The sequence below is a fragment of the Globicephala melas genome, chromosome 10 (assembly GCF_963455315.2).
Source record: "Globicephala melas chromosome 10, mGloMel1.2, whole genome shotgun sequence".
Taxonomy (NCBI): Eukaryota; Metazoa; Chordata; class Mammalia; order Artiodactyla; family Delphinidae; genus Globicephala; species Globicephala melas.
This window is the reverse complement of record NC_083323.1, coordinates 3921958-3937210: the sequence shown is the minus strand read 5'-3', so window position 1 is coordinate 3937210 and position 15253 is coordinate 3921958. Positions and strand designations below refer to the sequence as shown.

At 40.8% G+C, this 15253-nt stretch overlaps 1 protein-coding gene across 1 annotated transcript in view; it reads left to right on the top strand.

The window, feature by feature from the left end:
* Positions 1–15253, top strand: part of ATXN10 (ataxin 10) — a 150512-nt gene that overhangs the window by 111687 nt on the left and 23572 nt on the right. Inside the window, exon 10 of the mRNA XM_030855647.2 lies at positions 11051–11114. Coding sequence (XP_030711507.1) covers positions 11051–11114 — 64 coding nt within the window. The remainder of the gene's footprint in view (positions 1–11050; positions 11115–15253) is intronic.

Genomic DNA, 15253 nt, shown 5'->3' with positions numbered 1-15253 from the left:
GATTCTTTTAACAGCTGCAGCCTGGGTTGGTGTCTTGGGGTTTCGTGAACCCCAATACTAAACCTCTGATATGCCTCACTTCTAAAAAGCGTTAACAGGGTACAGGCTTATCATGCACTGGCTCCCCACACACACCAAAGTCAGGAAACAAGCCAATTCCCAGTCTTCTGATCGTTACCCGGAGCAAAAGTGTGTCCGTAGAAAGCAGCACTTAGTGCTTGTTGTCAGGTAGCAGGAGCTCTGTGGTAGCTATGGGAAAGCGGTGGGTGTAGAGCATCTTAGTTTCTGTTTCACCAGCATTTCGGTTAGTCTGTGACAGTTAGTGGCCTATGACATTTGGGAGCAGTCTCTTCACTAATTTCCTGGGTCCTGCTCTCCTTTGTGTGAGTAATTCCAGGAAGCCAGAAGCATGCTTCTCCCAGCACCCTCTCCTGGGTTTTGTAGGGCTCCAGTCACAGTTTCTGTTCTGGTAGCAACTAAAATACCGATCCCTCTTCTAAAAGTCAGCTTAGGAGCAGTTAGGACTGGCTACATTTTCAGTTCCCTTTAGATCTTTCTATCCTGACTGTCTAGATGATTATTTCCCACTTTATATCGGGGTAATCTGTCCTTTATGATTTTAACTGTTGCTCTCCCCACCCCCAAGTAAACAAAATTACTTTTCCTTAATCTAAATCTGCTGTTGCTTTCTTTTGTTTTCCCTTCATCCACTGCTTCTGTTCTGGTAGTAAGACTGAACCACTTTTTTTTTTTTTCTTTTTTCTGGTTGTACCTTGTCTTAGTTGAGGCTGGCGGGTTCCCTAGTTGCGGCTCGCAGGCTCCTTAGTTGCGGCTCCAGGCTCCTTAGTTGCGGCATGCATGTGGGATCTAGTTCCCCGAGCAGGGGTGGAGCCTGGGCCCCGCATTGGGAGCGAGGAGCCTTAGCCATTGCACCACCAGGCAGTCCTGAGACTGAACCACTTTTTCACACCATTCTAACCCCTCTTTGTTTTCTAGAGGCAGAGTGCTCCAAAGACCTTTCACAACTGCAGTATGCCATTCAGTTTATATTTCTACATCAGAGTAAGAACTGAAAGGAGAAATAGATCTATAATCATAATTGAAGATTTCAGCACTCTTAATAAATTCTAGAACAAGGAGAAACTCAGGAGTAATACAGAAACTTGAACACTGATCAATGAACTTGACCAATTAAAGTTTATAGAGCCCTGCACCCAACAGCTGAATACATATTCTTTACAGTACACATGGAACATTCACCAAGGCAGACCATACACTGGACCATAAAACAAATCTCAGTAAAATCATGGTAATGTTTTCTTAGGTCAGTCTCCCAAGACAAAAGAAATAAAAGCAAAAATAAACAAGTGAGACCTAATCAAACGTATAAACATATAATCAAATGTATAAACGTTTCCTTTTGCATAGCAAAGGAAACCATAAACAAAAAGAAAAGACAGCCTTCCTACTGGGAGAAAACATTTGCAAACGATCTGACTGACAAGGGCTTAATTTCCAAAATAGACAGCTCATACAACTCAACAGCAAAAAACAACCCTATTAAAAGATGGGCAGAAGACCTAAATAGACTTTTCGCCAAAGAAGACTGTATACAGATGGTCAATAGGCATATGAAAAGGTGCTCCGCATCTCTAATTATTAGAGAAATGCAAATCAAAACTAGAATGAGGTATCACCTCACACCAGTCAGAATGTCTGTCGTCACAAAGTCTACAAATAATAAGTGCTGAAGAAAAGGGAACCCTCCTCCACTGTTGGTGGGAATATAAATTGGTGCAGCCACTGTGGAAACCAGTATGGAGGTTCCTTAGAAAACTAAAAATAGAATTACCATATGATCCAGCAATCCCACTCCTGGGCATATATCCAGAAAAGATGAAAACTCTAATTTGAAAAGATACATGCACCCCAGTGTTCATAGCAGCAGTATTCACAATAGCTAAGACGTGGAAGCAACCTAAGTGTCCATTAACAGATGAATGGATAAGAAGATGTGGCATACATATATACAATGGAATATTACTCAGCCATAAAAAAGAATGAAATATTGCCATTTGAAGCAACGTGGCTAGACCTAGGGATTATCATACTAAGTAAGTCAGGCAGAGAAAGACAAATATTAGATGATAACATGTATATGTGGAATCCAAAAAATAATACAAATGAATTTATTTACAGAACAGAAACAGACTCGTAGACAGAAAAACAAACTTTTGGTTACCAAAGGGGAAAGCGGGGCGGCGGGGGGGCAGCAATAAATTAGGAGTTTGGAATTAGCAGGTACAAAGTACTATATATAAAATAGATAAACAACAAGGATTTACTATATAGCACAGGGAAGTATATTCAATATTTTGTAATAACCTATAATGGAAAAGAATCTGAAAAATAGAGAACCAAATCACTTTTCTGTATATCTGAAACTAACACAATACTGTAAGTCAGATATAGTTCAATAAAGAAGAAGAGGAGGAAGAAGCCACGTGAAGGTGAAGGCAGAGATCTACTAGCCAGAGAACATCAAAGGTGGTCAGCACACCACCAGACGTTCAGAGTGAGGCATGGAACAGATCCTCCTTCATAGCCCGTGGAAGGAACCAATCCTGCCAGCACCTTGATCTCAGACTTCTAGCCTGCGGAACTGTGAGAGAATAAATTTTGTTATTTAAGCCACTCGGTTTCTGGTACTTTGTTACAGCAGCCTTAGGACACTAATACAATAGCCAAAGCAATTTCAAAAAACAGAATTAGAGGATTGTGCTTCTTCTTTCATGACTTACTAGGAGGCTAATTAAAGCAGCGTAGTATTAGCATAAATATAGGTAGATGTATAGAAAGTCCAATATAAAATAGAGTCCAAATATAGAGTGAATGGGGAAAAGCTAGTCTTTTCAACAAATGATATTGGAACAATTGTACATCCTTATGGGGGAAAAAGAAGAACCTTGACCTTTATCTTGCACTAAACTCAAAAGTTGATTTATAATGGAAATATGAAAGCTAGAATTATAAAACCTATAGAAGAAAACATTGTGGATGTGTTGAAGAAAACCATAATTTCTTAGGACACAAAAAGCACTAATCATGAAAAATATTTTGATAAATTGTTCTTCACCTAAATTTAAAAGTTATACTCTTTGAAACACACTATTAAGAAACTGAAAAGGCAAGTCACAGACTAGGAGAAAATATCTACAGTGCTTATATCTGGCATAGGACTCACCCATATCCAAATTATGTGAAGAACTCCTACAACTCAACAAGAAAGAGTAGCCCAGGTAGTAAAATGGGCAAAATATTTGAACAACACCTCATAAAAAAGATACAGAAATGGCCCATAAGCACCTGAGAAGATGCTACACATCAGTCATCACGAAAATGCAAACAAAACCCACAATACGATGTCACCTAAAAAGTCTGACAGTACCAAGCGTTGTTAAGGATCCAGGGTCACTCAGTTGCATTGTTGGAGGGAACGTAAAATGGTACAATCGTGGTGGAAAACAGTTTGGCAGTTTCTATATAAAGTTGAACATAGACTTAAAAAATGACCCAGCAAGGGCTTCCCTGGTGGCGCAGTGGTTGAGAGTCTGCCTGCCGATGCATGGGACACGGGTTCGTGCCCCGGTCCGGGAGGATCCCACATGCCGCGGAGCGGCTGGGCCCGTGAGCCATGGCCACTGAGCCTGCGCGTCCGGAGCCTGTGCTCCGCAGCAGGAGAGGCCACAACAGTGAGAGGCCCGTGTACCGCAAAAAAAAAAAATGACCCAGCAATTCCACTCTTAGACATCACCCCAGGAGAAATGAAAACACGTGTCCACAAGAAGACATGAACACATAGTGTTCATAGCACCTCTATTCATTACAGATAAAACTGTCCATCAACATGTGAATAGATAAATAAATGGTATATTCATAATCAGAAATAAAAATAAACTACCGATACATGTAACAACATGGATGAATCTCAAAAACATTGAAAAAGAGTTCTTGTGATGTGGTCTTATTAGTATAGAACAGACAAGTTCTACCTCTAGTGACAGGAAGCAGATGGATGGTTACTAAAGCAGTGATTGTAGAGGTGCACAGGAACTCTCTGGGGTGATGGAAATGTTCTCTATCCTGATTTGTCTGTGGTTACACAGGTGCAATTGCAGTCCCCTGTGTGTAAATGGGGACATCTCAACAAAGTTTATTTCATAAGTAAAGAAAACAGCACCCGGGGGAAAAGTGTGAAGGACAGTGTCTTCTGTTTTAGGAGTTCTTTCAGGGTTTGCAGCAGATCTCAGACTTTGTTTGCCTCGATAGGTGCTCTTGGACTTTGCGTAAATCAGGAGTGCGCAACTCATTGCATGTCGGAATCACCCGAAGAGTTTGTCTAAAGACACTGCTGTCCAGGCTTTGCTCCCAGAGATTCTGATTGATGTGTTCTGGGGTTGGGACCACGGCATTGGTTGTTTTCGAAATCTCCCCAAGTGATTCTAACGTGGAGTCAAGGTTGTGAACCTCTGGCCTAGGCTTTTGCTCTGAGTCCTAGAGAAAGACTGAAATGCAGGTCGTGTGCTTTCTTGTTGCTTCTTGGGTAACATCCTTAGTTGTTCCTCTGGCATAGCAACTCAATCATGAAATGCCTAGTAGTAAGCTGCACAGAACACCGTGGAAATAAATGCAACACAGAGATAAACAATACTTATTTTTGTGAGACTTAGAGTTGATTGTGGAAGGCAAAAGCCAGCAGAGGAGTATGGATGGAAATTAGTAACCAGAGGTGTACCCAGTTCATGAGACAGTCAAGAACATAGTACTAGCTTAGAGCAACCCATCCCTACCAGATTTCCTGTGATTGCAGAAACGTATGTTCATATATTCAGACTTTGCTGAACAACAGCTTGTGCTCTGTGAAGGATTACCATGTCCAGCCCTTTTCAAGTGTGGAAGGAATCCTAGAGAACCTCAGAACCAAGTGAAAATAACATTGCAGACTGCTGCCATTTCCTGTGTCCTTCCTGTGTGCTGGGTGCTGTCCTGAATGCTTTCTTGTGTAAACCTTACTTTAACCCTGTGAGGTGGGCACCACTCTCTTGTTGTGCATAAGAGAATCTAGACTTCATGAAGCTCAGAACCCTCCACAGGTTACACAGCTAGAGGGCTGAGCTGGACTCTCTTGTAGGTCTGTCTGCCTCCAAAAATATCCCTCTTTCCTCTGTGTGCTTGGGATGGTAATTGGTCTCACCCGGTGGGCGGGCACGCCCACATCTCATACAAGATGGTGCACCTCATGCAGCATCCGCCTGCATCCCCTCGGGCTTCGAGCCTTCTGAGTTGCCGTCAGGCCTCTGAGAATGGCTTCCTCTGTAGATTAGAGTCTTGTCCGAGCGTTGCCACACCCATGTTGGTTGTGTGCTCGCTTCAGCACAGGACTCTGCTGATCTTTGTGTGTGTGCGTTTGTTTTGAGGCACTGTGTTATGAACACATTTTCACCAAATGTTAGTTACGTTGATTCATGGGGCGTTTAAACAGGAGATTCAGTCCTGCATTGGTATTGTGCTCTTGTCTTTCTTCAGGTTTTTTTTATTTTTGTATTTAGCGTTCAGTGTGAGAGCAGACAGAATAATTGAGGCTCTGCTTTTTGGTCAACCTAATACATTTTCCTAAAGAAGCTTAGGTATTAATTCGGGTTGGGCCCACACACCTTGCAGGGTGCATTCTCTGAGATTACTGTTGGCTTCGGTGGAGAGAACAGGTAGCAAATCACTGAGTTGTCCTGCTATTTACAACTCTGTTTCCAGAGGCTAAATGTTAGTTTGTTTAAGCCAGACTTACTGCCTTGTTGAGATGTGTTACATCGTGAAAGCGTTGACTGAGCTTGGCTCCTTGTTGGAACTACAACTTGTGACTCATTCATTGTGGGTCTAGAATCAGTTCCCAACGTGTTAGGTAAAGAAACAAACAACTCCCTTGTTTTAGGAAGCACGAGCAGAAGAAAACTTGTTAATTCCCTAATTGTTTCCCCCTCTCCTGACAGGAGCTCCGTGCTGCAGCTCAGCGGCAGCAGGAACTTGTAAAGCTTGAGCTTGGTGATGACACAGAGCACCAGTCACTCCTCCTGGCGGTGTTGCATCCTGGGGTTCTTTGCCCAGTGACCGTAACCTGTGTTCACTCTTCAGTGTATATTGCGTGTTTGTCATGATGCCACTGCTGTCCTTGTCTAGAATAGTTCACTTATGTTATCAACATTTAATGAATTTCTATAAAAAATTATCTAATATCATTTCATAATGCAGTGGTGTGAATGAGAAATACTTATCTTAGGAAAGCAGACCCTCAGTTGAGGCACGGCTCTAGTGTAACCATGATTTTCAAGATCGCTTTAATTCACCCTTACTGCCTGCTTTAAAATGTCAGTTTTTAGCCTGTGATTTTATTTCCTTTACCCATTTAACATATCTGAGAAGTCTACTCCCCACACCGAAAACAAGATGTTTTTCTTGCACTGAATAAGAGATCCTTAATACTTTCTCACTTACAAAAAAAAAGTGGTTTTTGAAAATAAATTTACAGTTTTGCCTCATACACAGTCGAATTGTGACTCGGCTTTGTGGAAGTTATCCTCCAGTTTTCCTCATGCTTTTCTCGGGAGCCAGCCCTGAACTCCTTGCCCCAGCCAACTGAACTTCTTTCAGTTCACAGCACGAAATTGCCAACTACGCCGTCACCCCTGTGGCCCTGTATTGAGTCTTCACTGAGTGCTAGTCAGTACAGTAATCCGTGCCATTCTCACAGTCACCCTGTGAAGTAGGTCCTATCATCCCCATTTGACAGGGGAGAAAACTAAGTCTTAGAGGGTAAATGACTTGCCCAAAGCCACCAGCTCAGAAGCGCTGTAGGGCCAGACTCTGCCCCCAGCACCGGCTGTGCAGCCCTCGCTCTTCATCCCTGCGCCGCCGCCTCCCGGTTCCTGGAACACCACATGTTCCTTCTGATGCCCCAGCTCTTGCGTGTGCTCTTCCCCCTGCCCAGAGCGTTCTCCACAGCCCCTTTATTTCTGTGTTTAATTCCTGTTCGTTCTTCTCAACCGTGAGCTAAAGGTCACCTCTGCAGGGAGGCCTTCCCTGGGAGCCCCATGCTGTGTGGTCCCCTAGCAACATCAAACACCCAGCTCCTCTGGCGTGGAGATGCACCCACGTTCCAGAAGGGTCTAGATCACACGTTCGCAAGGAGCTGGTGAGGGTCCGCGGCTGTTCTTGTGCTCTGTGCCGGGCAGCAGGCATGGCTCCTGTCCTGGGTCTCTCCGCTTCACCCCGAGACGAGTGCATGTGGTAGGAGCCCTCCTCTCCCATTTGCAGCCTTCGTGGTTAGCACCCTCATCCTGCGGGTGGGTGCAGGGCTGATTATTGGACCAGTGGGGGTGTGAGGGTTGCACGGAGAAGCTTTGGATACAGTCTCAGATGGGGCCACTACCAGTTTGGCCATAAAGTTTCCCTCTGTGCCTCTCAAAAACACGAGGTCCAACCCTCAGTAGTGGGCTAACCCTCCATGCCAAAGCTTCTCAGACTATCTGTGATGAAGAACTAGCTATCTTTTCCCCAAACCATCCTGGACCAATATGTTTATAAAAGATAATATAAATGAATTACTAGAAAACAAAAAACAATTTTAAGACATAGAAAATTCAAGCCCAAATTTTATTATAAGATTGAGCAAACATAGCATAAGTATGTTAAATTGCTGGCACAGTTTCTCACTCTTTCACACACTTTCTTGCAGACTGACAGCGCTCTCCAGACTTCACTTTGAAAAGCACTTACTAGTTAAGTGACCATGGGGACGGTACCTAACTTTTGAGCCTCAGTTTCTTTATCTGTAAAATGGAACCAGTAATACTTACCCTGGCATTGTCAGAATTAAGGGAAATCATTTAAGTGTCCGTCATTGCCTGGTAGATGCTGGATGTCTGTTAAATAGCAGTTCATTAACCACCTTCCAGTGCCTCGGGAAATTTATAGGAATTAGATTTCTTCTCTTCTTTCCTGCCTTCAGCAAGTCTGTGTATCACAGCCAACTGGAGATCTGGTTTCTTTCAGTTGGACCATGGTGTTTAGAATCCTTAAGTCATGTTGGGAATGTTCATTGCTACTGGCTTGTCTTTGCTTCTGTGCCTTTTCAGTAAACAGCTAGGAAGTAAACATTTTTTAAAAAGAAAAGAGAAAAATGTATCATGAGTTCATGCTAGTATTTCTAATTTAAATGTAAACTACTTTGATTTGATACTTCTTTTTTAATGCTAAGAATCTTGGTTCCTAATGACATAAATTACCCATTTTCTTTAAACTAGATCTAGGAATAAGGGTTCAGAATGCTAATCCCAGTGTTAATGGTGCTGAGACGACCTCATGCAGCTGTGGGACTGCAGTTCCATCTGAGCTCAGGACACAGCTCCCTGGGGACGTCCCATCAAAATACTGTTTCAGTTCTGTGAAATAATTGTCTTTGTTCCACATGTTGTCTGATTAATTTGTTTCCATTTTCTGTTTTTATAACTTTATAAATTCATTTCTTCAGAATTGAGCTGTAATCGACATATAACAGTATGTTAATTTCAGGTGTACAACATAATGATTCAGTGTTTGTATAGATGGTGAAATAATCACCACAGTAAGTCTAGTTACATGTATTATAAACTTAATTTCAAAAATTTCGTAAAACATATACAGGATCCCAAAGTCAAAATTGTACGACCGGGTACATTCACAGAGGTCTCACCTCCGTTCCTGTTTCGTCCACTTCAGTCTCTGCTTTGCTCTGTAAATAACCATTATTAGTTTTTTATTTAACCCTTCATTTTTTTAATATAAAAAATCATCTGTTTCTCCTCCTTTATTACACAAAAGCTTCACATATAGTCCTGTTCTGCACTCTGCTTTTTTCACTTACCATTCTATCCTGATATCTCCATAGCATTACGTTAGTGATCATGGTTTATTCAACGAGCCTATATCGATGGATGCTTGAGTTGTTCACAGGATTTTTCTTATAAATTGTGCTACATTCAACATCATTACTCCTCAGAGCAATGCAAATCAAAACCACAGTGACGTACCACTTCACATCCACTAGGGTGGCTAAAATAAAAGACAGTGTTACCAAGGATGTAACGAAATTGGAACCCTCATACATTGCTGGTGGAATGTAAGATGGTGCAGCCACTTTGAAAACCAGTCAAGCAGTTCCTCAAAGTGTTAGATATAGAGTTACCATATGGCTAAACAATTCCACTCCTCGGTATATAGCCAGAGAATTGAATACATATATCCATTCAAAAATAGGTACATGAAAGATTGTAACAGCATTATCATAATAGCCAAAAGTTTGAAACAGTTCGAATGTGTGTCAGTGGATGAATGGAAACTGAAATACATATGCAGACATTAGAATATTATTATTCAGCGTGCTGATACATGCTTCAACATAGATGAACCTTGGAAGCATTACGGTAAGTGAAAGAAGCCAGTCACATACTGAATGAGTCCATGTGTATGAAACACCCAGAATAGGCAGACCCATAGATACAGAAAGTGGGTTAGTAGTTGCTAAGGGTTGGAGAGAGGAAGAAATAAGAGTGACTGCTGATGGGAATGGAGTTTAAAAACTCTCTTTAAAACTCTCTTGACGAGGCAAGGTCTTGCCCTGTCAGCCCAGTTTAAAAACTCTCTTGGGGGTAATGAAAATGTTCTAAGATAGTGGTGATAGTGAGACAGCTTTGGGAATATGCTAAAATCCGCTGAATTGTATATAAATGGGTGAGTTTTATGGTATGTGAATTATACCTCAATAGAAGTCTTATAAAAGTGTAAGCTGTGCTGAAGTAAATAACCTTGTACAAACATAATTCCATGTGACACTGTATTTTTGATCCTAGAAATGGGATTACTGGGCCAAAGAGTAAATAACACATGTGACTTTGCTACGTATTGTCCAGTTCCTTACCATAGGGATCGTGCCAGTTCGCATTCACTCCAGCAGTGTCTGAGGGTGCCGTTTCCCGTCACCTTACCAGCAGCATGTGTTGTCACACGTGATGATTTGCCCTTCTGGCAGCTGAGAAATGGTATCATAATTTGCCTGCATCTTATTAGGAGCACAGTTGAGCAGATTCTGATATCTCTGCAGTCCATCCGCATTTCTTTTTTTCTGTGCCATTTATGTTCATGTGTTTTATCCATTTTTCTGTTGGATTGTTGGTCTTTTTTCAGTTTCTACAAGCTCTGTATATATTAAAACCCTTTGCCTGCGACATCTTTCAGATAACTTTTACAGCTTTCAATTTGCCTTTTAAAAAATGTAGTGAAATTTTAAAACCTTTCTCTATTGCTTCTGGATTTTGAGCTATAGTTAGAAATGTTTTCCCTGCTTCTGGCTTAGAAAAAGAATTCACTTACTAATAAACTGAGACTCACTTGTAGTTTATCCTGGTGAATAATATTAGGAAGAGATCCACTTTTATACGTTTTAAAGAAATTTTATTGAAATATAGTTGGTTTGCAGTGTTGTTTAATTATACTTTTTTTTCTTTATTTTTGATCTAACTTTTTCAGCCATATGCATACACATATCCCCTCCCTCTTGGACCTCCCTCCCACCCCACCCCCATCCTACCCCTCTAGGTCGTCACAGAGCACGGAGCTGAGCTCCCTGTGCTGTACTGCAGGTTCCCACCAGCTATCTGTTTTACACATGGTAGTGTATTTATGTCAAAGCTAATCTCCCAATTCATCCCAATTATACTTTTTTATATGGCTGTCCAGTTGCCCAACATTTTTGGGGAAGGGTGAAAAGAAAAAGCATCACTTTTTGTTTATGTTTGTTTTTAAATATTTCTGGATTGATATAGGTGTTTCAGGTAATTGCACAAACAGTATAATTATAGCAGGGAGTAAGGAAATAAAAAAGGAGCAACAGATCACCTATAATCTCCAGCCCCTCCCAGGCTGTTTCAGCGTGTCAATTTGTCTTCTCTGTTCTTCGTAGGTGAACGAGCTGGATGGCATTGCTCTGATCCTGGACAGCTGTAGCATCGATGACAAAAACCCCTGTATCCTTGATGTGACTCACAAGCGTTAGTTCACCCTCGGGGGCCTTAGCGGAACAAGGCCCTTGCCTGGTATTCATTCAAGAGGCAGCTGGCTGGCTTTCTTGGTGGCTCGTTCCTAAGAACTAAGCCACTTTCTCAAGGTTCGGGGCTGGAGTGTCACTCCTGCGGTCTGTGCAGCGTAGTGGGCTCAAGTTTTCGAGGTGACTAGGACATTCTAAGCCAGCCTTCTACTACAGAGTGCCTTAAGCCTCTGAGGCAAAAGCTCATGCATGGCCCCTGTGTTGGCTGCATGTCACTGATGTCACCTTTCCAAACACTATGTGTCCCTGGAGTAAATGTGAAGAAGCTTACATTTTTTTCTGTGGAGATTCGAGGTATCCAGTCCTCTGGAAGAAACATTTTAACACTAGTTTGGAGGCCTCTGAGACCTCAGGAATGGGGAGAAACGTTTCAGGGGCTCCGGATTCTGGTTTTGGTTGGGTACGGTCTTGCGACCCTCTGTTAGTGATGCTGGGGGCTCTGGCTCTTGCCCTTACCTGGCTTGACCACCCTTCTGGAAGGTGTTCTGCAGGGAACTTGCTTCTTCCCCCCCACTCCACAGCCAAGGTCTTGCCCTGTCAGAAACTGATCTAGTACAGTGATGAGCCAGGGACTGGGTACAGCCTGCTAAGTTTGAGAGATAATCTGATTAACTTCAAGACCTTCCCTGGTGAGAATCCAACTCAGCCCAGTCCCTTGCCCTGGCTACTGTGTGGCCTTGTGCCTGTTGTAGGTGGGGGGCAGGGGTGAATAAGGCCATTGCAAGGACTTTGAGACTGTAACCCTGTGGGAGACAGAGGAGGAGGGGAATTCTATTTTTAAAATGCTCACTGTGGTTTCTGTCAAGAAGAGAAAAGGAGCTGATGAAAATCATGTGTTTCAAAGTAAGTAGATTGAGAAATGCTTATTATTTGTGCTAAAGATACTGTCATTTGTCTGATTAGCAATAGAAGAAAATCTCCTATTTTAAAGAGCATGATAGCTTATAAGCTCAGTCAGGGAAAGACAAATAAACAGCCTCAGAAGACTTTTTTGTTCAAGGTAAAACAGAGTCGGTTCACTGCATTGCATTATGATCAGGCACCACAGGCTGTGCTCATTAGAGAGTTTTGAAATATTTTAGCCCCAAAAAAGGAAAGGAAAAAGAAGAAAGCTTTCTGTCACAGGAAAGCAGTAAAAGAACATTCAGGTGTAACTGCAGGTGTTGCATTTCCTGATGAAAAAGATGATTTATTGCGAACAAAGAAATTCACCCAGTTTTACTTTTATATTCCCTGAATTGACCTTCTAGTGAGAAAAGGTTTTTATTGCTAATCTTTGGCCTTTAGCAAAGACCAAAAAATTAAAAGGCTGTTGCACACAGCACATCATAGTTCTGCAGATACGCTGTATGTGGCTCATGCTTACAGAGTCTTTTATGTTGGCATCCTCCTTGCCGGATATTCATTCATTCATTCATTCACTTCTTTCAGGCAACGTTTATTGAGTCCTTACTGTGGATTTACATACATTACAACACTGTGAAGCAGTTACTGACAACACTGTGAAGCAGATACTGTTATCCTTATCCGCCCTATTTGTAAGTGAGAAGATAAACTGAGAGAGCCTTAGTGACTTGTCCTGAAGGTCAGACCCAGAATTTAAACTTGGTGTGTACCTGATTCTTAGCTGCTTTCCTAAACTGCCTCCTTGTAAGTCACTGGGAGGGAACAGAACACGTACAGAGAAAGCACAGTAACATATTCACGTAGTGGAGAAATTACTCAGAATTATAAATTGAAAAAATATAGATGGACAATCTACATAGATAAATGTTTTTTTTAAATGATAATTAATGAAGCATTGCACGCTTCCAGAATCTCCTTTAAATTGTCAAGAAGAGGCAAAATGTTACATGTTTCATGTTATGTACATCTAGTAACTCCTTGGACTTTTGTTTATAAACCTACTAGATTTTCAAGACGTACAAAATACACTTAACAAGATATGAGACACATACCAAAATATGAGAGCAAAGGGAGAATGATGGTTGAATGGTCAGAAATGAAGAAGTATTATAGCCTCGGGATTCAATTTTTAGATGTGAGCCATAAATTAAAACCTGGCCTCCCTAGCAGCCAGAGCAAATAGGGCCATAATACAGATCACAGAGTAAATCCGCCCCATGTTCCTCCTCCACACTGTTTCTCAGCTCCTGCTCTCAGGCAGGTTTTCCCAACAATTATTTAATTTCCCTGACCTTGCCTCCTTACCTCTCACTCACTCCCCCACCCCCATTCATATGTTTTTTTTTCTTTCCTATATTTTTTATTCATCAAAATAATAAATCTGTATTTTTTTTTAATGCCAGAAGGTGTAGAATGGGGGAGTGAGTTCTCTGGCTCCACCCTCCACACTTTGCAATTCACTCTCTCAGGTCTTTCTTCTAGTAGTTGCTTTTCTGTAACTAAGTAATATGCTTCACTGCTGTTTCTTGATATATCACATCTTGATGTTACCTGTTTACTTTGTTAGGACACTAGGATTTGGCTCTTGTATACCACCTCCTCTCCTCCCTCCCTCATGCTCCCGCTATAGTTAAGATCCCATTTGCTCTGTTGCCTGCATGACTGGTGAGGCTGAGCATCTTCTAAAATGTTTATTTACCATTTGGATTGCGTGTGTGTGTGTGTGTGTGTGTGTGTGTAAAATGTGCTTGATCAAAACCTTTTTTTCATTGGGTTATCTTTTTATAATTTGTTTGTAATAGATCTTTATATATTCTAGATAGAAGTTCTTTATCAGCTACATGTGTTGCTAATATTTCCTTTCCCTTGTTCTATGACTATCTTATCATTCCCTTTATAGCTTTTTTTTTTTTTTAATTAACAGAAGTTCTTAACTTTTAGTCAAATTTATCACTTTTTCTTTATGGTTAGTTTTTTAGGTATGTATCTTGTTAAAGAAATATTTTCATACCCTCAGGTCATGATGATAATCTATATTATTTTCTGAATACTTCATATTTTTATCTTTTATATTTATTTATTTTTAAAAATTTTATTGGAGTATAGTTGCTTTACAATGTTGTGTTAGTTTCTACTGTACAGCAAAGTGAATCAGCGTATACATATATCGCCTCTTTTTTGGATTTCTTTCCCATTTAGGTCACCACAGAGCATTGATACCTTTTATATTTAGATCTATATTTAATTCACTTGGAGTTGATTTTTTTGTATGGTGTGAGTTAGGGGTCTATTTCTATGTTTTTCCATATGGACACGCAATTATCCCATCCCAGTTATTGAAAGAAAACACATTGTCTGCTGTAGTGCCAGTTGTATCATAAGTCAGGTGTCCATCTGTGTGTGGGTCTGGACTCTCTTTATTTTCCATTGATCTCTGTGTTCTATCCCTGTACCAGTACTATGGTGTTAAGTACTGTCACTTTCTAAAGTATCTTGATACGTCGAGTGAGTCCTTCCAACTTGTTTCTTCTTTTTTAAGAGTATTATGGCTATTTTTGGTCATTTGTATTTGCCCATAAAAAATTTTAAACCAGCTAGTCACATTCTATACATTCACACTTGTGTGTTTGTGTGCACACATGTGCTTACACACATGTACACACATGAAATCACCACCAACAAAAACAGTGTAAAATCCCCACATGTTGAATTACTCATTGAGGTTGCTTTGGCTAAAATCAGTGTAATGAGAATTGACATCTGAGTCTTCTAACCCATGAACATGGTATATCTGTCCATTTATTTAGGATTATTACTTTTCAGCTTTTATTCCTCTCTGTATTTTTATAGCTTCTTTGCATGGATTTTAGTATGTATTATTTTGGTTATCATGCATTTCAAGTGTTTTCTAATTTCTATTATGTTTTTTTTGGACCCATGGATTATTTAGAAATGCATTTCTTAAATTCTGAACAAATAAGAATTATCTTTTGGAGATTGATTTCTAACATAAATTCATTATGATCAAAGAGCACATATTGATGTGCTTTGTCCTGTGAAATTTATTAAGACTTGCTTGATGACCCAGTGTATGGTCAGTTTCTGCAACTGTTGTGTGTGTGCTTGAAAATCACATCTGTTCTCTAGTAGTGG